The sequence below is a fragment of the Amphiura filiformis genome, chromosome 12 (genome assembly GCF_039555335.1).
Source record: "Amphiura filiformis chromosome 12, Afil_fr2py, whole genome shotgun sequence".
Classification (NCBI taxonomy): Eukaryota; Metazoa; Echinodermata; class Ophiuroidea; order Amphilepidida; family Amphiuridae; genus Amphiura; species Amphiura filiformis.
This window is the reverse complement of record NC_092639.1, coordinates 35,283,936-35,311,023: the sequence shown is the minus strand read 5'-3', so window position 1 is coordinate 35,311,023 and position 27,088 is coordinate 35,283,936. Positions and strand designations below refer to the sequence as shown.

Here is a 27,088-nt window from a genome sequence, read left to right as displayed (position 1 = left end):
TTTTTAGCAAATTTGCAATAATGGCGCATTGGGTTTTTTTTTTAATTTAAAACAAATTGGAGTAAAATTGTTATTTTATTTTTAGGTAAAAAAAAGAGACTTGTTAAAATTGTTTCAAAACCATTATTAAAAAATACAAAATCAATCCAAATCTGCCCTCAATGCTGCTCAAAGTTATAATTTTTATATTTTATTGACTTGACCATGAAAAATCAGCAATTTGAGGTAAATTTGAATAGTAGAAAAATACCTACTTTAAAAAAAAAACTACATTTCACATTTTGATTTCAGGCCACCTATTTGCTAAACACTATGACATATACAGACATAATATACAGACTTTAGCAGTAATTATAAAATAAAACCCAAAAGAAGAGGCTGATGGCGATCACAATTCATATTGATTATTAGACCCTGGAAGAATGGATATTGGGTCTATGCTTTATTTATTATTGCATGATTGTAAAATCCCTTCCACCCACTGACAAAATGGACCGATCCATAATGACCTTTTGCACAAGCCAGCAAGTGATCACCTTGGCTCATTAATAACCTGGCCTTGTCAGACTTCATTCAGACTGTGCTAGCATTTAGTCTCTGTTTGGCATTTTACACACACAAGCAGCGGTCTTCACTCACATCACAGGCATACAAACATTGCATGGTAAGTAGTATGTGTGTATTCGGTACATGTGTGTATCTGTGCTTGGTGTACTGTTGGGAGTGTATTCTTACGTCTGGGCAGTCGCACTGACAAATCGACCGGGAGCGACCGACCGACTGACTGACGATCCTGGAAAACCCGTACGTCATCGTTTCGACATATCTGCATGATGACCTCTGACTAATTAATAAATCCATGTATCTGATTGTTTCCAGATTCATCTAGAGCTTGAGCTGAAAATACTAAGGAATTCATAAGAAATAGAAAAATATTGTGCATCTATTGAGGATTAGTGAGGTTTCAATTAACAAGATGGTGTAGTTGGAGCATCCTCCCTGTAGCATCTGCATCAGTTTGGTAGATATATCCACCGTCTGCATCCTAGCGACATCCTCCATCCTCATCATCGGTGTGATTTTGGTGATTAAACTTGTCTCATCAGTGAGTGATTTCTTGGTAGATGCAGACATTCATCAGCTGGAAATGTGAGGAGCAATAAATGAGCCGATAATGCACTGGTAAGAACTATCAGAAAATTGTCATTTCTGTTTAGGGGTTTTGTATGTGTGTCCAATTGTTGAGGCTTAGGCCTATAGTATTTCATTTGTTTGTTTAGAATCACACTTTAATTATTATGGTGGGACACAATACTGTTATGGCAAAGTGATCAAATTTCATCACACTTGTGTGTATAAAGATACTTGTGAATAATCAATACTATAAATATCTGAATCTCAACAAATGAACTGATTCACAGCTAAAATGTGATCGATAACTAAATTGCCAGTGTCGGTGCCAGTAATTTTTTCAAGGGGTGGGTGGGGGCATTGGGGGCCATAGTGAATTTTAGGGGGAGCAAAATCAGTACATTTTGGGCAAAATTGAGCAAAATTGTCATAATTTTGGGTTTTTACGGGGGTGGGGGGAGTTCTGACTGGGGGCATTTTCCCTCATGTCCCTTGCTAATTAATATTTCACAATGTTTTATTCCTTGTATAGCACTTTGTCACAAAATGAGGTTATTTTGAATTTAATTATATAGACCTATTCCATTTATGCATATTAATTAATATCTAGGCCTTGTGTTGTTTTTCCTAGTTATACTTATTTACAGTATTTTTAAAATGGCCATAATTTTCAACATTGTCCTTTATTTAATTGATTAATAATATTGTAATTAAATACAAATGATTTATATGCATATCACCAGTGTATCTTGGTCATCAACATAATAATCAGAAAGCAATGGGATAGCCTATTAATGTGTCATCCGCAATGATCATGACCAACACAACTAAAGGTGATATTATAGTGAATTATTCATTGACTTCATTACCCGATTGTTTGATTGTAAAGAAGTGATGAACCAAATTAAATCGGAGGTTATATAATCCTACAGAAATTAATTTAATGCAATGTAATTAAGACTGGTCTGGATTTTATTATGTACATGTATGCATGAGAACAAAGGTTAAGTCACCTTTTTTTATTTGCAAAATGTATGTTATTAAAACCTTTTAAAAACTATTCCATTCCAAAAATTTGGGTAAAAAATTGTAAAAATAAGATTTCAAGACAGGTTGTAGAAAGATAGATGCTTTTATATGATTTGACGAAATGATATTGTAAATATTTTGCAATTAACATTTTTGAAAAACTTAATAATGTATTGTCAACATTTGAAATTATAATATTTGAACATTTTATTTGTGTAAGGTTGATTTGGTAGAAATACATTTAACAAGATTATTTTCAGTAATTGTTGAGACAATTTTACACTAATATCAACAACACTAATTATATTTGATTACACTGATAAGCAGATACCTTGATAAACAGTATTTTAAATAAACACAGTAATCCAGAAAATGATCACGATAGGCATGGCTAATCATAGGGATGGTTAATTGTTATATCCATGAAATATATGTTGGTAGACTTCCCCAAATGAGCTCTATATTAAGATAGTATTAATTAATTTGGTTGATGGTACCAGCAAATTTTGATACATTAGTTTACTAACACAGACTATATTAAAATAATATAACATTTATTAATATGAATGCTTCGTTTGATGGTACCGGTGAAATTATTTTAGCCTCTGTCAAGTCTAAATAATTGTCTTGTGCACAGTGTCTATAATAGTGTCCTATTCATGGAATTTGGGTGCGTGCATTTGTTTCGGCTGAAACGGTACACCCATCAAAATCAGGTACCGGGTATGTATTTGAAATAGGGGAATTTCTTTACTGAAATTATAAAATATTCTGAAAATGCACTTCATAACTGTGGCACATACTTGTTTTATACCATCAAACAGGGATACAAAAAACATAAAAAAATGTATTTTTTAGACATTTTGTATTTTATATTTTTTTACATTCATTGCTTACCATGCACCTGTTTAGATGAATACCACAAACAGCTGTCATTATTTCATTGACTATAATAAATTCAGTTCTTTTTGCAGGTCAGTATAAATAAGTATCCAGGGTTTGATTATTATGATGCTATTATTTGAGTAATAATCCCTATAATTAAAATTTGTGGTTAACCAAACATAATAATTTGCACAACAGCTTGACTTTGATTTTGTCAAATTATTGAAATTGAACTTGATAATGTTAAAAAATTATAATTGTTCTGAAGATGGCCCAAAAACTAAAATGCAAGATAAAATGTTTATTAAATGTGTTTGTTCTTTCGAACTGTTTTATCTAGAGTTTTCATTTGGTTAGAAAAAAATTATTAAACTAAAATATATTTATAATTGGTAAAGCTGTTTTAAATGCAGTGAAATTGCTAAACAAAATTACATTGGGGTCTACATGTATGTAGGCCCCTAATGTAGGCCCCTACATCATCATGCAACCAACTTTTTATATAGGTGGGGTGTCAATGTTTTTGTTGGGTTTTGGGTTTTTTTAAACACATCTTTAAAATGTAAGATTTAGAATCTGTGAAGTATTATTATGCATACTTCATTGGTAAATCAGATATTTACAGGATAAACAGAACAAACCAAAGATAGTATAAAAACAAAAATATGCCTGTCACAAATGAACCCATTTTGCACTCGGGCAAGATGTTAAAAAAATAAGTTCTTCAAGATATATACAATTTTGGATCAAGAACAATAGGAGGATGAGGAAGGGTCCCGGGAAAGGGTCCAAGGAAAAGGAGCTGTTGCTTGAAAAAGCATGATGTAATATTTTGAAATGGAACTACTGCTTATATTTATCAATTTGTTGAGCAGTTACTGAAACAAATTTCTGTAAAAAAAAAGTCAGAATGTAGCTTTAAATAAGCATAACAAAGCAGAGATCATCTTATCGCCTCTGGCAGAAATCATGGTTTTAGTGGTACCATGTAATTCAATCTTTTGTTCCAGCTCATTGTTTGATCAGGTTGAATAATCATGGCTATTGTTCTTGGGTTTGATAAATCATTTCTTGCTTCATTGAACAGATTGGAAAGAAATTCATAGGCTGGCCTGGTAATTGAAGTTAAAATAATAATGTGCATTGTTGTTGGTAGTATTTGCAAATGGCAGAACTTGATAGCTACTTGCAATCCGATTTTACTTTCCTTTTCTATATTCATGCTTGCATTTTGAGTTTTGTTCGCTTTAAATTGTATAAAGAATTGAAGTTTGAATTCAGAAAACCTTCAAATCTAATGTCTCTCTAACTAGGACGTATAAAAAAAAAACATGTTTGCAAAAATGCATTACATTAAAGATCAGGCCATGTACCTGGATCAGATTTTGAAATGTTTCCCATGCAGTAAAACAGTGCTCCAGAGAATTATGGAACTGTGTGTTAATTAATTGTTGATATTTTATTTCAGGTAAATTGTGACACATGGGACCAGTTTCATCATTATGTAGATCCATGTGTATGCGCTGTGTATAGTTTTTTCATGGAAAACTGATGAATTACATTGTTAGCTAGGCATCAACTATGGTTGCCATGGTAACTTAGTGAATACCATTTGTCATGGGAACAAAGGCAGTGCAGACAGAGGGTAGGGCAGAATGGGCATGGGAATCGTTTTCTCCCAAACTTTGCCTTCTCCACAATCAAAACCAAAAATCATGGAAAAACATTGCCCATTTTATACATGAATGCCTACCGTACACCCAGGGATGGAAATTTCCACATTCTCAGGAAATGTCACAGTAGTTTCAGGAAATTATGTCAGCACTTGTTTTCATCCCCATGTGTACACCAGAAAGGTCACTTTACCCCTCACCATCTTCAACCCTACCATAGTCCGAGGAGCAGAACCTTGATTTTATTTTAGCCACAGACCATCTATATTGCTCAATAAATATGAGCTGCAAAAGTCCACCAACAGCGAAACCTGAGGAAAAATTTTTCCCCCCTGGTTTCGCGGTTGGTGGACTTTTGTGGTACATCTTTATGCGGCTGTCAGTTGCAGTCCCTGTCCCGGGGATAGCGGGGACTTAGGTGGGGGGGATGTAATTTTGGAAACTGTTACAAACATGTAACAGTCCCAGCTAAAAGTCCAGGCGGTGCGGGGCAATATTTTCTTGTACATCCCGGGCAAGTCCCTGCCCCCTAACCCTGGGGCAACTGCCAGAAAGATCACAAAATGTGTATTAATTCTGAGATTCAAACTAAAATACCAAAGAAACTGGATACGCTGCCTGTTCCTACTGATTTGAATACTGAAATAATTCTTAAAATAAGTTCTTTGGTGAATTCTGTTTGCATTTCTAGAGTATATCATTATAGGCAAACGTAAAGGCTCATTTTGCAATGTACAAGACAAGCCACATGCTGTATTGTAACTGTTCTTGGATTCGTACCAGGGTCTATCGATCAACGTATTATTCATGCTTGCTCAACTGAGGATAATTTGTAAACCATGCAGCAACTCGCATGGTACAATGGGTGGAAGCCGTTTCTAGTCCCTTCATACACGGTCCCTGGGTCATTACACAGAAGTTGAAAGATACAAAATGTGATCAAATTTGGGGAATTGTTATTACAGGAGATACCTCCTTATGAGAGCAAAGTTTAATTGCTACAGAAAATTATCATTTTGAATTATTTGGAGGTAAAAGGCTGGTCATCATTATGTGCATAATTAACTGACAGACACATGTATTTCATGGAATCATTAGTTGGTATAATTTTATTCAAGCCTTGAAATAAGCAGACTGGAACCAGGAGCAATTTGTTTTGAACATTGCTCCTGGTTCACTGGGATTTTACAAGAACCAGGAGCAATTTCTAAAGAAACAGGAGCAATTTTCAATATTAAATCCTTTTCTGCATATATACAATACAGCATACCAGCACAACTGCATCAAGTGCAAAACTGTAACCAGGAGCAATTTATTTTAGAAAATTGCTCCTGGTTCATGTGAATTTTACAAGGACCAGGAGCAATTAGTGGCTTTACGAGGGTAAATTTGCTCCCTGCGCCCGCTTATTTCAAGGCTTGATTTTATTTCATGGAATCATTTACAGTATAGAGTGTGATGACCAGATTTGTAGTTAAGTTAGTTGCATGGATGACTTTTTGTACTTGGTAATATGTGACAATGTGACATACTGGTACAAAAATCTTCACATTTTATATCAGTATATTAAATGGGTGTAAAATGCAACACTTTTATTTTGTCTCAAACATGTAAAATAGGGTATGTGGACAATGATGGAGAGGTATTTTAGAAATTGATCTGATGAAGCAAGTATAAAAGAATGTTGGTCCCCAGCAGCCTGTCTGTCCCAGTAGGGGATCGACCCAGAGGGTGCACACTACCAGGTCATTTCAGGTCAAACATTTGCATGGTCCAACAAACAAGATCCCAATCTTCCTCTTTAAATATTTTTATTATACACTGTAAAAAGGCTGGCAAAATTTAAAAAAAGTTCAAATAGATGAACTCATAATTTAGCCTATAGAAAAGGGAAGAAATGACCTTTTCTTGTTGGACTATCGTCCTCAATCTTTCATGTCCAAGTACATGTTCCATGCCAAGGTGACTGGACTGCCCATACCTTGTCATCAAATACGGTGATGTTTCCATTCATAGAATCGGAGGAGTACCATGATGTGCAAACCGCAGGAATTTCATTAACTGATTGGGGCTACTATTAACTGACATGTGTACATTACTATCATAATACTATGATGGGAATAGAGATGTGAAATTATGGTCATTTATGAAATAGGGAACATCTTCAGTGATTATTTATGACTGAGTGAGTCATAGGCCTGCATGCCTATAAAGTGGGTCAGTTTTATTGGGCCTAGGATTCTTTCTCCTCCCACTCTTTCTCTCTACACATGTCTCTCTTTTACCATCATCATTGGTACAAAAATACCCTCACCAACCTTCCCTACCCACTACTTGCTCAGTGCTCACACCGGGGGAGGGGGGGGGGGTACTCAAGTTTGGTTTAGGTAGGGAAAGTGGATCTTGCAATTTTTCAAGAACCCATCGATATAATTAATATAAAAAGTCAAAATTTTCAGCCAAATTTAACACAAATCGTTTGTAAAACTTTATCCCAGTTTTGGGGAAATTTCAAAAGCTCTATTCTCAGTGCTCAAGTTCACCATGTTACACACCCAATATGTACATTTCAATGGGCTTGGTACAATGTATATTTGACAAACTACTCCAGATCCATGACATCCAACTCTCAGGCCAACCCTTGTTTACTCAATACTTGTATCAATTTACTAACATTATTGCATCTATTTGTGAATCTATGGTTTCATACCTGTGTACTCGTTACCCAAAAGGTCAGAGCAAATATTGTATTGTCCAAAACGGATTGTCAAGATGAAAGTCTTATGAAATGGCATTTCCTGAAAGACGTAAAAGTTTGTAGAAATTGACAAACAAAAAGGGTGTCTAAAAGACTAAGGGGGAATGTGGATCTCTCAAAATTGAGAAATTTTTGCAAAATGAAAGCTTTTAAAGCCGGTCATAATGTATGATTTCATCCAATTTTAATTTTGTTATTCTTCCATTTTATGCCAAAAGAAACCCCACTAGATTATGTATTTTGGCCGGTAAAACATGGAGTTTCTTTACTTTTTTTAAATCTTTTTTGTCAATTGTCAACATTGCTCTGTTATATTAGCAAATATCACAAATAGGCCTATGCCAAAAATTAACCAATTTCATTACAGATATGCTTATATCGCTAATTCTACAAAATCCGGTGCCAATCCACTATAAAAATTGAAAAAATAAAAGTTGTTCAAAAATACCTGCTTTTTTGTTTATTAAGAGTAAATGTATCACTACTTTCAGATGTAAAAAATTGCCAACACCACTTGCATATTTTTCTTTCAGGAAGTCATGATGTTTTTTAACACTAAAACTCAATGTAATGTGAGCTACGTTACCGACTACAAAATGGGCTGGTTTTACTCAATCCAAGGTCATAAAAAGCAAAGATCACTTGAGTAAAATGTAAAACAGATTTCACCATTTCATAGAAGTTTTGAAGATGCGTAAATGAGTGTGTAACGTAGCTCACAGTAACGTAGTTCACTGGTTTTAATGTTTTTAATGTGATTTGCGAACGTTAGAACGTTATGTCGGTTAATTCTAATATAAATGGGGTTCGACCACTGGTAGCTTTCACATATTATTAGGAAGTGCATCTAATACAAGTGCATACTATAGAATCCTGGTAACGTAGCTCACCAATCTTAACATGGTCGGTCGAAATTTCAATGTTTACAACATTTCTATGCCAAAAATGCTACAGCATCACGATTTTTACTGTGATTTTTAAAACCTATGAGTGTTTCCTTTCAAAAACCGCAAATTACATTGATACCTCTGTTTTACTTCTTTCCAATAACGTGTGTTAAAAAGGGGTAACGTAGCTCACAGCGTTTTGGTGGAAAGTGCAATTTATTTTAGAATTACACAAAGACGTTATAATCACTAAAAAGTAATGTTGATAAACAATATGATGGTGCGTTATCTAATTAAAAAACAACAAATATGTAAAGAAATCGCATTTATTCAAAGAAAATATTCAGGGTTAGATGTGACACTTGAGCAGTGGAAACACATTTTTAGCGATTTTGGAGCCTTTGCAAGGGTTAATCAGGCTGAAGAAAGCATTTAAAGTATGGAAAACTATATATGTCCGTGTAGATCTCGTTGAGTTCTACCAGAAAAACAACATATTTGATGCCCTAAATGCCCGACAAAGTGTTTGTGGACCAAAGAACGGAAAAAAGGCTATTGGCACCGGATTTTGTAGAATGAGCGATATGACAGTATTTTCTAAAGCCAGTCTGCCTTTCTAGGGTCTTTATGAATTGTATGCCCTTGGATTATAAATACCAAAATGTCCAAATATATGAACTGAAAGAACAAAAGTAGCAAAACACTTATATCATGTATAAAGAATACATTGAAAAGAAAAATATTCATCTGAAATGTATGTAATGTCCTTGATTATGTTGCATTACACCTAAACACCTGAGAGATTAGCTTGAGTATATGTACTTAGCCTTGCTGTTAGATGGGTCATTCAATGGTCAATGCTAAATGCAAGTACTGTAGCCACTGGCTTTTTAGGGCCAATGCATACTCAATTTTGATGTTGAATATTTGATGCAATTGAGAAAATGAGAAAAACAATATAGGCTTAAAAGGGCATTTTGTGATCCACAGCCTCATACCCCACCAAAAAAAAAAAAAAAAGTTGAGATTTTTATACCAATGGAAACCTCTTGCTACATAGGCCTAATGTTTATGTACCAAAAATTTCTTGCAGATTAATTCGTTTAGCAAAAATGTCGTCAAATTTGAATTTTGTTCTGGTATACCAGAACGAAATTATACAACAGTGGCCTATGGAGCAGTGTAATACACATAATCACTCAAAAACAGAATCAACTCAAATTTTGGGAATAAGCTTTTTTAGTGGATCTACTGAAAAATGTCATAAAAAGAGGATGCTAGGATCGCGAAGTCCTCCTTTAAATGTAATGTTATAATATCAAACATTTTAAACATTTTGGAACATTTTATTTTCATGTGTGCTATATTCACTTTGGGCATAGGCCTGCCCTACATAATATATTATCAGGGTCTATGCTTACATGCATGTGCATGCAAATCTCAAGATATGTGACCCTACTCAAAATCAGGCCACTAAACTCATAAAAATTATCCAAAATGTGAAACCTCTGGAAAAAAAATTCCAAACATGCTTGTAAAATAATGAAAACATGATAGATTTCACCATACCAGCCAGGTCTATGATTTCACCTGGTTTCCTCAGGTGTGCCAAGTTCAATAAAATCCCTAGTGATGTGACCCTTTACATTTCATCATAACAGATCATTTCATATTGCCATTATCACACTCATAAATCTCCATCAGTCACTACTATGAATTCATAACACAGGATTCATAAACATGTTACCCCAGCTGGGCGTAGGATTGGAACATTGCAAAACCAAAACAGTAGGTCTAATCAAAGTATTCTGGCCTAATGCTCTGCTCTTGTACCCACCTTGTGATAGGCCTGTTCAGGAGTATAATTTGAGTTTCGTTAATTTCAGATTGGTGCAATAATTGATACCGGTCAAGCAAAGTTGATACTGAGTTTACCATGTCCATGTCAATAAAGGAATTCCACTTTAATTGATGATGAACCATCATTGTCTTCATTTAATAATGAATGTATTTTGATCTTCCTTCATGATGAATCAAGTGTCATTACTGATTAGTGGAGTGTAAATAATGTTTTGTAAGCGACCTATCCGAGGTGCTTAAATCGTTCAATTTCGGGGGCACATTAAATTTTTAAATGAAAATTACACTATGCTGTACATGTTCCTTTTGTTTTCATGTTGAGAATAGACTGGCGATTAAAACACAGATCGATAGTCGAGAAATAAACATATTTTGCGAGATGTGCTCTGTTTGTTTAACCTTTTGTCACTATCAACCCATGTTGCACTAGATAGCAAATCAGTACACAAAATTGAAATGGAAGAAATGCATTATGGGAAGTCTTTTTCACCCACCTGCTGTACTCAAGTGAAATTACATGGTGATTTGACATTTAGGCCTAGTGCAATAAAACTGACCATAGATGTGTTCAATTGACTTTAAAAAGAAGTGGTTTTAATTAACTCTTTTATTAAAAAGCTGGCTGGTCATGAAATTGCATTTAAAGTGTGATATTTTTGCGGCATTAATTTTTTGCGATTTTATGCTGTTCGGACCAGTTTTGCACATTACAGTTACACATCAAAGTCAATGATTAAACAATATTTTTGAGGGGTTTTTAATTTGTGATTTTCAAATTAAACTGCAAAAAGCACAAAAATAACAACTTCACAAAAATTTCTCCGGATATAGGGACCTAACCAATAAACCATTTATCATTTTAACGACGACAATTTATTTCTTAAATGCCTTCAATTTTGCCTTATTTGAGCTGAACAATGGTGGAATATCGCTACAAATTCAACTGAAAATGGTACTGAAAATTTACACAAGAAAGTTTCTTAGGACAAAAAACAAAGGAACTATTCCCCTTTGTTTCCTTTTGTTTTGGAAACTCATTAATTGCTCATATCTTTGGAACTGGTTGCTCAATTTCAATGGGGTTTTCTGCAAAATCCAGCTTTATAAATGCTTTTTACTATCCTATAAGAAACTTTCAAATTTTTAATTAAATATGCTACGATCAGCTATAGTGATACGACTGAAGAAAAGGTCTTTGAACCGCCTTGCATATGAGATGATAGAAATCACGTTTTTATTCAACATTATGTACTGCACTGGAGCAGGAAAAGCTGAGGATACCTTAGTAATATTGCCTGCTGTGTGCGCTGGTTAATGCACTCCTTTAAAAAAGCTCTCTTTTGTGCATGCGCATATGCGTTTGTACATACATACACTCTGACTGTGCAGGGTCTGCAATGACATTACAAATATCCTTGACCCGAATAGGGGATTCACCGATAGATCAAGTCATGCGCATGTAGTTGCTTATGTGCCATAATGTTCATATCCATACTGATGTTTATGATCTTATTTAAACAATCAAAAAGAAATGTATAGAAAAATGTATCATCATACCCGGTGATATTTTCAGGAGATTGAGTATCCTTGGTAATCAGAATTACAAATTGCAGTGTCATAGAACCTCAGGGAAAAACATTGCCACTGACATCTAGCGTTTGCTAGGAAACGTAAGGAAATAATATTTGACAAGGAGTAAATTGATCGTTTCTAAGAATTCTGAAACGTGTGCCTGAGTTACAGTTTTCAGTGATCGCTCCATCTTATGGATTTTTTTTAATTGATTGTCAAGGTGATATGATCACATGTTGCACTGTCATTTGAAGTAGTTTCTCAAACCATAGACCCTATTTTAAAGTCACAATGTATGATTTCTGTCAAATTTCTAAGAATTTGACTTTACTTGAAAATGTTGAAATAATATTGAATGTAGTAACTGTCAGGAAAGGTTTCTGTCCATTTAAGTGGAAATAACAAGGTATTAAAATGAAAGAAACCCCACTGGTTATTTAACATGGAGTTCTTCGGGGAACTTAATGTCTAAATTATGATATTACATGTATGTTGCAATTGCTATGTTGACCAACAACAAACACAACAAATTTGGCTTATTCCATTTGTAAGTTGGAACATGTGTAAACATTACAAATGTGCCAAAAAATTAGGTTTTAACAAAATCAACCAGTATTATTCAGTAATAATGTATGGGACACATTTCACACACTTAGTAAGACTTCTCATTTCACACAGAGAAGTCCTGGCTAGAGCCCAAAAATTCTTGAAATACTTAGTTTCCACAATATATAGATCAAGCTTATCTGTTGTATGGAAGAAGGCCTAGTAATCTACTGAAGATAGTAACATCTACAGATACCTATTATGACCTTGACCCAGTGATATTAGGCTCAAAGAAAATATTAGTAATATTATGCCGTGGGTCCCATTTCCAGACTCTTGTAGACACATTCCTACCCAAACCAAACTTGAACACCCTGACTGTGAAAGCTTTTGGAGGAGGTGCATCTATGATTTGTGAAAATCAGAGACACATGACTCATTTTGGTTCATTAAATTATCATGGGACAAATCAGCAATTACTCCAACATGTAAAACAAGAGTTTTTTGCAAGTATCTTTTCATGTGTATGTGAATTTCACAGTTTGCCTCTAACTCTCAAAACAAATAATCCATGAAATATTATTAGATCACCATTGTATATTTGACAAGGTTCAAAGGTTACAATTTACAGTAAAAATTCCTGACACTAAATTGCAGGCTTTTCAAATTGATGAAAACTTGTGCCATGAAAATCAACATATATTTGGGTATTGTCTTACTGAATTAATGAGTAGGTGTTGAACATGAGAATCCCTATGGCGAACAGGATGATAAGAAACTAAATTGAGTGAATTCATGACACATTAATGTGATTAAATCTGCCATTGAACCTCAAGAGAGTCTGGATAATGTCATGATGTAAATTTACCTGAAAAATGTAAGAATGGTTAAGGGCTGGGGTATGAACGTTTGGACAGTATTTATTTTGGGACATTAGAGCACATCAGACATATCGAATTGCATTCGAATACGAAGAATGTCATTCTGATATCAAATAATTTTCATTTTTGAAATTGCAATTTAATACACATTTTATGGCAAATCATTAAAAATTGATATTTTTGATATTTAACAGTACTTGAAGTAAACTTTATAAATCTGATGATTTATACTTAAAGTGTATGTAGGTGGGATGAAAAGCCGACGATCAATTGAAAATTTTGACCTTTTCGTATTGAAGATATGGATGTTTTTTCCCAAAACACCAAAAAAATTAGGTCTTTTGGGAAAAAATCCATATCTTCAATATGAAAGGTCAAAATTTTCAATTGACCGTCGGCTTTTCCTTCCTGCTACATACACTTTAAGAATATATCATTAGATTTATATAATTTACTTCGAGGACTGTTATATATCAAAATTTGAAAAATATCAAATTTTTATAATTTGTCATAAAATTTGTATTATATTGTGATTTTCAAAAAATGAAAATTATTTGATATCAGAAAGACATGCTTCGTATTCAGAATGCAATTCGATAGGTCTGAGGTGCTCTCATGTCCCACAAAAAATACTGTCGAAAACGCAATAAACGCTCATTTTAGATCCCTTAAAGGGACTAGCAGTGATTTCATCAAAGATACTCAATATTGAGTATCTTTGATTTCATAAACCAGAACAAGCAACAACATCTCCATAAAAAGATTTTCATTTTCCCCCAATGTATGTTAGGCTGTATAAAATTAATGTTTTGGTTCTCGTCCCCTCCCGCTTCAATTTCGGGGATTTGTCAGATTTTTGTTTAGATTTGTCATTTTTTATGAAATCTTCATACACAAATAATTTTATTAGAGAACAAGGATCACTTCCAAATCTTTTTGTGGTACTCTAGGGAGTTTATCCCTCAGAATCTCACATTTAAAAAAAGGACCTCATCCTATCCCCGAGCACTGTTGGAAAAGACTGAAAACTACTGACAACACTAATTTTACATTGAAAAAACCCCAAAAAAAACCTTCCCCCCTTCATCAAATCATGAAATCCAAAGAATTCATCGAGAACCAAAACATTAATTTTATACGTCCTTAGTTTTTGCGCTTTGACCGATTTTGGATTACTTTGCTTGTTTTTGAATCTTACATAGACCTGTACATAAAAGAACATGTATGTGTTTTTATTTCTGTGGCAGCTGTGTTGAGCATGAAACATGCGAAAATTTATGTTCTGCAAAATTTCCACTTTTATAGTAAAATAAAGAAAAAGTCTAGGACTCATGGGATGCACATCATGTCTTCCCCAAGATTCAGATTGATGGTAAAATTGAGGGAATTCATGACACACATGGCTGCCATTGAACCACACCACAGTCTGGATAATGTCATGATGTAAATTAAGCTGAAATGTAAGCTCTTGATATCTATGATGCATAAAATGTTAATTCACTGGTAGTAGATATCAAATGATGTCAAACAAGAAATGTCTTTTAAAAAGACCGGGGGGGGGGGGTAAATAGAATGGTAAAGTAGGAGGTGGGTGGGTGGTATGATTCATTATTAGTAACTATATCATAGATCCTAAAAAGAATTTTGAAATTAGGCCATTTGAGAATATTTTGAAAAATTGACTCATCAACATAGCAAAATTTAAAAAAAAACAATCCCAAAATATAACTTGACCCCAAATGTCAGAATTTTGTTGAAAAATTGTAACATTTGTGCAAATTTATGTTGAATGTGGTCAAAAATCTGGGCCTCAGCTAAAAATGGATCAAATTGTCCAAATTTAATATGGGTCCATATTTTTGGAGGCACATCCTTACCCCAAACTAAACTTGAGTACCCTCCTGAGTGACTACCCCTCAGGGGCCACGTCTATTTGTGTGAGAGGCTCAGAAAAGTATCTTGCTAGTTGCTATTTACACATTTACAAACTTGTGCGTACTTCAGATTTTGGCAGGTGAAAAGAAACAAGAATTGCAATTTGCAGTATGAATAAGCCCATTACATTGTACATTATTTAGTTCATTTTGTCTATTGAAAGTCTATTATATACCCTGGAAAACATCTTGCCATGCCAGGGTGGTTGTTTTTATTTAATACATTTTGTCTAGACTGCAATGTGTGCTACATAATAGGCTGAAGATAATATTAAAGTGATGATGAAGGCTGTAGCAAACATGGAGTATGTTTTACAACAGTATTTCTTTCTTGATGATGTGAAAATAATATGTCTTATGCCTAGCTTCAAATATAAACAAGCAATGTTTAAAAAAACCAAATTGTGATATTCATGATAGGATTAAAGACACTTATGTGTTACATAAGAGAGTTATAAAGATGGTAATTATAAAGTTTGAACTTTGTACAACATAAACCTATAATAGCTCTTTCCATTGCACCTCTAGACGTTCCAGCTCAGAGTCAGATAAACATAATTTTATACATTTTGAAGTGATCCAAGCCACATCGGATTCAAGCATTTGAAAATGTTACCCCTGTATGACTATAGATGGCACTTTAGGCTATTTTGACAAACACTGTTTGAGTAGAGTAGAGTATATTTATGCATGTTAAAGCCATAATGTGGGATTTGCTCAATTTCTACTTTTTGCACGATTGTAATGCCCAATGGTATGCAATGGTGTGATTGTAATGCCCAATGCTATGAAAGACTAAACCTGAAGTGCTTTAAATTACAGTAAAATTTAAGAGTTTTGAATAAACCCCAGGATTATTTGCCAACCATCAGAATAGATATTTGTAAATAAACTTGTTGAACTCAGTCAAACAGAATTGAAATATGAACTATGCGTGTATTACTATAGATCTTTATATTATATGTGATGCGATCAAGCAAAATCACCTGAAACTCGGAAATATTACATTTTCAGTTTCTTATAGGATAGTAACAAACATTTGCAAAGCTGCATTTTGCGGAAAACCCCACTGCAATTGAACAACCAGTTCCAAAGATATGAACAATTAAAGAATTTCCATAGTTCCTTTGTTTGGCTATATCTCAAAATCAATATTTCAGAGTTCCGACTGATTTTGCTTGATCGCATCACATATGATCCTGTGTCATATACTGGGGTACCCAAAAAGGTGGCTTTGTTACATTTTGATGTGCAGCTTGGATTTCAAAACACTGTCTCTTGAGTATTCCTTCACTTAGAAGATTAAATTAGGTCTTTAAATTGAGGCTAATTTATTCTCGATTACTCATGTTTTTTTACTTATGACGTTTGGCATGAAATGTGCCAAGGGTGGCTGAGGATTAGGGGGAGGAGGATTAGGGGGAGGGATTCATATCGTAAATTTCATTTAAAACCACCATTAAAAATTTGAATATGTAACACAAAGGTACCCCAGGTTGTGACACAGGACCATATGTCTTACTTATATGTTCTTGCATGAAGATACAAGATGTGCAGCAGATTGACATTGATGCACTTCCGATAGGCACTGGAATGAAATAGCAATTATCAGTATTTACTTCATTTGTTCGGCCCACAATTGAAAGAGGGATTAATTAATTATCTGACAGTGAAAACATATTTTGTGGGGGAAAAATCAAAATTGATTTATTGTCAACTGCTCCAAAAACTTGTGAACTTGACAATTAATAGATTTACCAATAAAAAAAAATGATTCTGTGATTTTAGAATAGATTTCCTCAATTAAAAAGGAGCCAAAGATAGAGGACCAAGCCTGTTTAATTGTGTGACAGATGCTCCCGGCCCGTTTGTGCCAGATTAAATCTCCAAAAGCTTATCTAAAAAGTGCAAGTATGGTAACAGTGTAAAGCAAAAATAGCTTGCCATAAATTTGAAAAATTATTGATGGGTATTATTTGGGCCTTATGTATGTATACTGGAGAAGTGGAAATATTTGTGGAACTTTAATTTCAGTACAGCTGCCGCAAAAATAAGATACACATACTAGATCTAAAGACTTCACAAACAGTAAGGCAGCAATTACAAACACATAGCTATAGCTTCAGAACTATTTGTATTGACAGTATTTTTTAACATGGAAAGACTGGTGGTTTATGTGCGCCCATTCATATACCAATTTGGAAATTTGGACCTATCGATATACCAAAAGTCAAAATTTTCTCAGTATTTTACTATTGACAAATTTCCAATTTATGTTCAATTTGGCGGAATAGGTTTGGTATAACAGAATTGAACCAAATTTTTAAAAATAGGACCCATCCATATTCCGAAATTGGCATAATAAAGCAGTCATTGATATACCAAAAGGCTGAAAATGCTACCTATGTTTGCAGCACGTCCCTGTATGGTAATTTGTACTGAGTCCCCCCCCCAGATCATAACCAAATGATGGAGGACATGATCATTTATAGAAAGAAATTCAGTTTCAAAGAAACATGCAAAAAATTCCAAAAAAGCGGTTAAGTCATCTGAAATCATCTAACTTCATGGAATCAAAAGTAGGCATATTCGACAACGGATGTTAGCATTAATCGGATGTTAACATTTAATTGGAGCTATCAAAGATGCTGATTAAACAGAACGTTTCCATGAATGAAATGGCAATAGATCTACAAGTTGGCCTGAGATAAAGTGTGTATAAATCGTAGTATAAAGCACACAAAGTGTGTCCCATCTTGCGGTTTTCAAGAAGTTGTCCAGGAAAGTGGCATTGGTGCAAATTTGAGTAGTTCCAAGAGGATGATACTTGGATAGAGCAAGCACACATATATTGGTGGTGTATAGCTATATAACCCTTATGTCTCCATTAGGCAACATTGGAATATTGCGGTACTGGTACTTTTGTTTTAAAATCATTAATATCGGAATGGCTGATGACTTTATATTATGGAATTTAAAAAAATAAGAACATAATTGAAAAGATTAACAACCTACTTAGCAGTGATACATATTGGTGATTTTTTTTTTGGCTGTATAATTTTTCTTACATTTACATTTACGCCTACACACAGGAATGACAAAGCTCAGCCTTTGGCCCGTATCTTAACCATTATGTATACATTGAGGTCTTTTTGTTGTCTTATTGTTATCCAGAGAAGTTCTCAACATACTTGGAAACAAATCACAAGTGCGTACTCAACTTGGCCTTTCCATGAGATTGTTAGTGGTCCAATCTCTTGAGCATTTGTCAGAATTCACACTAAACGTTCATGATATGATTTTAACAGATTTTGACATTTTGTGACTTGTAAAGAATTGGTCAACAGTAGAACCTGCAACTAAATGTAGGTACCAACTGGTACAAAAATTGAGACGTAACCCCCCCAAATGAAAGGTAACTGGGCATTTTTTCTTTTTGCTAGAGGAAAGGATGGAGGCATAGAAACCATAGTATTTCTTTCTCCACTGTTATTCTAGAAACCAGAGGATTCATTCACTACTTGCCAAGACATAAAATACAGGGTGTATCAAAATGATTGGTACCCATCAGCTTTATCATCTAATGAAACATCTGATTCTTCCACATTTAACTTTAACATTAGATCCTCTTGAAATGACTACAAGTACAACCTGTAGTTTCATGCCCTTTTATAACAAAAACCTACAAATAAGTCGGATGTTATCCTGCATTTTGATGTGGCGGTCTTGACCATGCTCACTGGATATTGATGGGTACCAATCATTTTGATACACCCTGTACTGCATCTTGGTGCTCTATTATGAAATTTAAGTATAAATAAAAACAAAGATTATACTATGACTCATATTGTATCACTGATGGGCAAGATTTGATGACAGCAATTACATAAATACTATTTACTGTTTTTACCAGGAACTTTTAATTTAAAAGCCACAAGTAGGGCCACAACTCCTCCACCATCTTGACATAATTGATGATGATTTTATGAGTTGATCTGTCTTTGACCTAATCATGATGTTACCAAGTAAGAGTTGAGTTGAGGTGATGCATAGCAACGAAACATGCTCAACATTCTTCCTCTATTGGGTCTCCACCAAACTATGTCAACCTGCTGCACGTTATACTCTCATGCCCAATGGCACCGTTCATACCTCCATTTAGAGCAATCTTCACTCAAAATTTGACCTTAAGTTTTTGAGTATGAGTTTTTGTACTCAACATGTTCAAAGGTCATTCTATGAATGTAGGAAATTGGGGTAAAGGGAACTGTGGCTCTGTGTATGAGCATGTTTGATATTACTATATAGTGAGGGGATTATTTGTATATGGCATATTTGTAAATAGCCTCTATAACTAAGTTGGTCAAGTTTGTTCTGTCATGATTCTAATTTTCCAACACCACCAGTTTGTAAAGTGATATTGATCTTTAAAGAGACACTCAATGAGTTACTAAAACAGAACACCATTAAATAAATTCATTAATAAAATTCAGATTTGGACTTTCTTCGAACAAGCATATTATTAAATGTGCCCAGAATTGTGCATAAATATGTGTGAATGTGAATTTGCTTCCTTTAATTTGAGGTGGTAGGTATTCCTGGCCTAAACAATCCCATAAAGTATATTAATTTGCAAGTAAAAAATGAAATGAATGAAATGAATGAAATGAATGAAATGAATGAAATGAATGAAATGAATGAAATGAATGAAATGAATGAAAAGAATGAAAAGAATGAAATGAATGAAATGATTGAAATGAATGAATGAAGTGAATGAATGATGGAATAAAAAACAAAATGAACAAATTTATTTAGGCCTATTTTGTTTGTTGCTGCATAATTCATGAAGTTTAATTATGGAACAAAATATTTCATGATCATATCATTCCTGTACACCCAAAATATGACCAATTTTATCAGTGTTGTTTTACACATTCTGTGATTTTTCATGCTAAAAACCCACTACTAATAATAAAATCATGAAGCCTAGGAGAAGGTTTTGGGTTGACTAACATGCTGTATTTATGATCCAATGCATAGGTGATGCATCGTGGGTCTATTGGGAATTCACCTGAAGGAAGGCCAAATAAGTTAAGGTGTTATTTAAGGACTATTGATAAGTCTCACCTTGAGACATCATTATTATTGATTATAAGCAATGCTCCAGTACATATGTGTGCAGTGTTATCACAGTTGTGAGTTTGTAGCCCAATGGGGGATTTATGAACATGTTAAGAAATTTTTTGAAACAATTTTCTGTCCCAGATGCGAGAAACTTTTTTTACATTAGTTACTGCATTTTCAGTCTTTTCCTGTTCAATATAGCACCACATGTATAGGAGAGAAGTTGGGTGTTTTTTTAGAGATTTGACCCATGATTTGGGCTGAAAATTTTGGCAACCCTTTGGACAATTGATGTAGTTTAATATATAGATGATGGAAAATTGGGTTTACAAATTGTGTGACTGACATGATCACAGGAAGATTTTTGTCTGGAGGTCATCATTATTGTAGAACATGTAGTAGAATGGAAATAATAGTGATTCACCGCGTGGTGCAGCATGCTGACTTGCATGGTACCTGTTTGGAGCGCTGCAACTGAAATAGCTAGGCCGGCCTATAGTGTCCAGTCGGTGATACAGTATGCTCAAATTTGATCAAATCATCAACCATTGGATATTAGGCCTAGGCCTGTATCCTATGCGGGATCCTATGTGCACCATGCCATAGGCCTACTGCATGTTCCTGTCATTTAATTTGAGGTATGTAATTAATTTTTGAGAATAATCAGATAGGCCTAATTATTTTGCAGTGTTGGGTTGTCAGAAACTGCATCTGAACAAAGGGGGTATAAGTGTGTTATGTACCAGATGGGAAAGTCCTCTTTTGGTCTATACACTAGCATGCTTGCCTTTTTAATCCCCAAAATGAATTGAAGACCTGTAATGTGGGTGTGGTGGGTAACCACACAAACAGGCCCTTCGTGACATCTTCTTAACCATAACTTATTAGCAGGCCGGTACGCAGGATCTCATTTGGGGGGTGATGATTTTGAAAAAGTGGACTTTTTCCAAGGGTTGAGCAATTTTGTGAAAAGTGGACTTTTCCCCAAAAAAATTTGAACCTTTTTTGTCCAAAAAAGCGTAAAAAACCTGATTTGTTTTCTCGCTACACTCGCAAATTCTAAAATTTTGGGACTTTTTGTAAACTTTTCCAAATTTGGGGATGCGGCGTACCCCCCTGCGTACGGGCTTGCTTATTAGTGAAGGTTCTGTTTATAAAAAGTTTGTACAGAGCTTTTTCAGATGGCTTGAGTTAGGGCCAAAACTGCATGCCCAATCCAAACCTAATTGACATGATAACGTGTATTTCTTTAAGATTTATCGATATTAATTAGGATTTATACATATTTTTTATGCAATGTTACTGGGATATCAGATATTTCAAATGCCAGATTATGTGGAAATGATCTTGTGGACATACATCCACTGAGCTGACATACCTATGAATGATGCATATCTTACAGTAGTAAGTTTTACTTGGAAAATTACTCTCATCATGTATCAGAAAGATGCTAGCACTTTGTGGATCTTTCTTTGCAAACTGGTCTTCTCTGGTTAGCAAGAAGCATATTTTGTGTCAAAAAATGCCAATATAGAAAGAATTGATCACACAGCTAAACAAATATTTTGTACAATGGCTTTTATTTACACTCATAAATGCCAGGGCCAAAATATATTGATTTAATATAAAATGAGGATCTTTTACTCGCTTACCTTAAAGGGGCACTTCGTGATCCACAGCCTCATCCCCCCACTTTTCTCAAAAAAAAAGTTGAGATTTTTATATCACTGGAAACCTCTGGCTACATAATGTTTATGTACAAAATATTTCTTGCAGATTAATTCGTTTAGGAAAGATATCGTGAAATTTGAATTTCGAAATTACAACGTATTGTCTATGGAGCAGTGTATACACATAATCATGCATAACTCGCAAACGCAAAATCGGAATCAACTGAAATTTTGGGAATAGGCTTTTTTCGTGGATATGTACTGAAAATGTCATAAAAAGAGGATGCTAGGATCACGAAATACTCCTTTAAGAAATTATAATCAATTATTAGATTGCTATCTATGAGTATACATTGGTTAAAATTTCATAACAGGGCCCTGATAACTTAATTTCACATACAAAAGCAAAATAACTATTTTAAGAAAGAAATAGACAAAGGAAGAAATTGATTACTGATATACGAGGTACACAAATTTGTAAATGAATTTGAATAAATAAATAAAATTAAGAGACAGAGAGAGAACACCAATAATAAGCAAATTGGATTTAAAAAATATAATTTCCTTTTTCTTCTTCTTTAAAAAAATTAATATCAGGTCTGTGTTCCAATGTAATTTAACTTCATTATTGCGATCAGTGCCAGTATTAGGAGAATCATAATTATTTTTAAGTATCTCCAAGGATCTACTGATGGACTACTTCAGAGTGGTTATTTTTTTGAGGGTGGCACATTTTTGCACTGAAACAAATTTTTATCTTTGCATTAATTTTGCAAGAATTTTTTACATTGCCAGCTATCATCTTAGCCAGTATCAGTGAAGTGTGTTTTTTTAATCTTTAATTTCTCAAATTGAACATGTTATGAATGTGTTAAAACCATGAAAATAAAAACAGAGGAAACCATATCTACTTAAGCACTACATGACAGCTTGCATGGGAAATAAATCGCAGGAACCGCAGCAGTAAGTCAGCCGTAGCTGCGACGTGTTTACGCTGTATATGTCCCATAACACACACTTATTGAGTCCAATCACTCAGCCATTAATAACAAGGATTATACAATAGAAAATATGACAAAGAAAACCAGCAGAGCACAACTGACAAAATAATTTTTTGACTGAGATATATATCAGTTTGGCAGTCTTTGTATACATACAGATTTTTCTCTAACGAGCAGGAAGTGTTTTAAAACCAATTTCATGATGAGAATTATGTTTTTTGGTCTTCAATATTATACCATTCTTTTCTGCTCACCTGGAACATTTTTGCTAGTGCAACTAGCGTCATAGTTTATGATATTTTGTGTTTCTTGGGATGGTAGTGGTGCATATACACCAATGTTTACTCTTGCTGCAGGATACATAGCTCTCTGTAAGTCGTATTTTTCTCACAAATCCGGGTCACAAATATATGCCGAACCTTTATTATTTATTTATTCTTTTATTTTTGAATTTTGATTTTAATTTGTTATACTTTATTTTGACTTTAGGAAGCATTTGATGAGTAACGTCCAGATACATAATCTATATGGTCAATTCCAGCGAAAGCGGGACAAAATTCTCTCTATGTTAACTTTCCACTTTAAAATGTCATTAATAAAGGAAATCACGTTATTGATGGGGCATATCATGTCACGTCCAATGTGCTCTCTTTGAGCATATAGGCCTTTACTAGCAAGTCATACCAGGGGACAAGTTATGATGGCTTAAATGAATTGGCGTTACCCACTTAATTCAAAGATAAAGCACCATATATATGTCATTGAATGACCTTCAATCAAAATGAAATTATTACCGTTAGAAAGACGTTTGCATGATCTCACATCATATGTAAAACGATTGAATTCCACCAAAGTTTGTGGACTCTAGAGGCCATTAAGTCAATTTGGCTAATAATTTTGTTAAAAGAAAAAAAAAAATAAAATGATCGTTCTGAAAAATGTTAAGTGAATATGCCATAAATGACTATATCATGAAACGAAGTTTCGTTCTATAATTCTGAGGTCCAAGTGATTATTTTATGCAAATACATTTTACCCATAAAATTCCATAAAATCAAATTTGACGTTACCCACGTATCAACTGTTACCCACGAGTCCAGCAAATATAATTGCCATGACTTGAATTAACATTTAATGACTTTGGACACGAATTTAGTTTGACAAGCGCTTAAAATTGTAAATCGTAAAAATACGTTCACCGCTTTAAAAAAGAATCTACGTCGGTTTAAACTTTTGATACCCACGAATCCCGAATAGATGCTTACCTTGAAAAACAAGGAGATTGTTTATTTTAAGTTTAAATCAGCACATATTCAAGCCATGGGTATGCTATAATTTTTACAGTACTTACAGTTTATGCACCTAAGAAACGCATAAACCCCAAACGGTACTATAGTACTTATAGCTTTACCCACTAATTCAGCGTTACCCACTAATCCAAGGATTTACTCAGTAAATTATATGTTTCTTATGCATCTTAACATTTTGAAAACATGCGAAATAGGTTCCAAAACAGTCCTTTCTAATAGCGTCCTCTTGAAGGTATACTGAAGCTGTATCATGAAGTTTTGATTGATTATCCTAAATTACCATTTTTTGGGTAAATGCACTTGGTTAGAGAAACGGGAATCATTGAAACACAATGGAGGAATAACCGCATGATGTATTCCAACCTTCTGTAATATTTTCTATTTTGCCGCTTACCAATACATACCTTCAAATATGTGTTACCCATTTAACATTTTGGTTACCTACTAATCCCTGTTAAATTATAGTTAATAATGTATTGATAGTGTTTTAGTTCATAGGAACTGTCAAACACGAGTTAATAGAATATTGCTGCATGAAAATATGGAATGATTTTACTAAAATAATAATATAAAACTGTTTGCTCTGTCTATTTGAATTTGGCAACTTCATTATTCTCAAAATTTTTATACCCAAAATGCCATAATGATCAATTCTAAACATTCCACGTAGTTTGTATTTTGATTAAAATTCATTTTAGTGCCATTGTAGCCTGAATTATTGACATACGGAAAAGTAATTTTTATTTTTATTAAAAAAATTAATAGGAATTGCTATTTTTCAGACGCTGTTACCCACTTAATCCATCCGAGATCCTCATCCCAAGTACGAGATACAAAATCTAACTTTGTATTTCTATGAAGCATTTATTCTAATCTTTCAAATAATACAGTAATGTTAAATGACAGCCACTTTGGAAAGAGTTCGAAGAATTGACACAATCTTAACTGTACACCTGGTTCTTTCTTAAAATTTGTAATAACCAAAATATTTCTTTGTAGATATATGTAAAAAATTCTATTTTACGTTCAAAGTCTTCACCGATTTCTAGTGTATATGAGTCACACATAAAATATTAAAAGATATTAAAGAAAGTGAAATTTTATGGCGTACAACAGGTGAAAAGGCTTGAATTGTGGGTAACATGCATATGCGCATTTAACACTTTATTTGGTCTAGCAAGAAAAGTTATTTTTCAATCCGATGGCACTTCCACCTGATGATTCACTAGATATGATCGTCTCATTTGATAAGTCTAGAATTGAAAAGGAAAACATTTTTAAAATGGCCCCCAGAGAGAATTTTGTCCCCCTTTGGCTGGCATTGACCATATAGGTCTCAGCTGTGCTTGTGTCCTCAGTAGATAACTATTAATGCACATGGATCCCTATCAATGGGCATGCAAGGTCATTATTTCATCTCTTCGAGCATGAATAAAGTGGGCTGGGAAAATTTGAGAGTTTAGAGATGAGACAGAGCCCAATTTATTTTTAAAATGCAATCCCTTAAACTTTTTAGCAGAATTTAGCTTTTTTTGTTGCTCAAATGTATGCATTTTCTTTTCTTTTTAACCCAATTTTGAGCTATTTTACCCAATTTTCATGCTGTTTTTCAGCCTTTTTTTGAGCATTTTCAACTTTTTTCACTAAAAGTCAATTTCAGTTCTGAAAATTAAATAAATAAAAAAAACCCTGGCACAATGGGTTTGATATTATGTGTTTTTGATCACCAAATTATTTGATCAAATTTTCCTAATTGTTGTTTTTCTCCCCCCCCCCCACTTGATTTTTGACTCTGAAAAAAAATGACCTGGGAATGCCGATGCCAGGATACAGTAGATTTTAATTTTAATCACCTCTCTATGTTTGTTTGTTTACCTTCTGTACAGGTTGTGAATCGAGAGAAGAAGAGACGCAGATACCATGGGGAACTTCCAGTGTTTTCCCATTTACGAGAATAACAAACTGCCGTCGCATATGTTCAAAGTGAAGAACATAGATGACAGCGGCACCGAAGTTGGCAGAGGACTGATTGAAGTCAACAAAAATGATTTGGTCTTCTACCAGAGAGGTCACGACCCCATACGATGGCCATTAATGAGTTTAAGAAGATATGGGTTCGATACGCAGCTTTTTTCATTCGAAAGTGGCAGGAGATGCGCAACTGGGCCAGGTATGGTGTAACTTTTTGTACAATTTTTGATCTCATTAGCGCCCCCCCCTCGTTCCCCCGGGATTGACGCCCATGATAGAGGGCACAGTGGCCTAGTGGTACAGGCTGTGATTCATAATCAGAGGGTTGTGGGTTCAAGTGGTGCTATCGTGTTGTGCCCTTAGACACGGCCCTTAACCTCAGTGGTGTAGCGTGGGTCATCATATTGGGGGGGCACTGACTATGATTGGGGACACCAAGTCTTATTTTTCAGCAATTTTCCTATCGGATTTTGTAGAATTTCAGATTGATTTGGGGGCACATGTCCCCCTTGCCCCTATGACACTATGCCACTGCTTAAAGTTCGATGTATACTCCACTTCATGAGAAGCTGTGATGAAAAATTAATTCAAGCAGCTTCGGCCAAGACATTCATGTATTCATCAAAATATCGCCAAGTATCGCGAAGAATTGTTGTCCGCTCTGTGCTTTCATATATAAACTTCGCTGGCCTACCCCCCCCCCCCCAAAAGTTGAACCAAATCCAATTCTCCACGAAGCGAAAAAACCTGAAGTTGTAAGATTTCAGCTCAAATTACTTTGCGGCCTGCGAAATCGCGGTCGCGAAGTGGAGTATACATCGGACTTAGCTCTTATTGTTTCTCCACCCAGGTGTAT

The 27,088-nt window shown here is 34.4% G+C and overlaps 1 protein-coding gene across 2 annotated transcripts in view; it reads left to right on the top strand.

Moving 5' to 3' along the window:
* The first annotated feature begins 591 nt into the window (after window positions 1–591).
* Window positions 592–27,088, top strand: part of LOC140166119 (uncharacterized) — a 43,203-nt gene continuing 16,706 nt past the window's right edge. Inside the window, exons 1-3 of one of the 2 annotated variants that reach the window (XM_072189505.1) lie at window positions 592–664; window positions 880–1,182; window positions 26,148–26,431. In XM_072189505.1, coding sequence (XP_072045606.1) covers window positions 26,182–26,431 — 250 coding nt within the window. In that variant the 5' untranslated portion in view covers window positions 592–664; window positions 880–1,182; window positions 26,148–26,181. Of the gene's footprint in view, window positions 665–879; window positions 1,183–23,167; window positions 23,323–26,147; window positions 26,432–27,088 lie in introns of those variants that run through there. The other variant, XM_072189506.1, reaches the window with a different exon arrangement.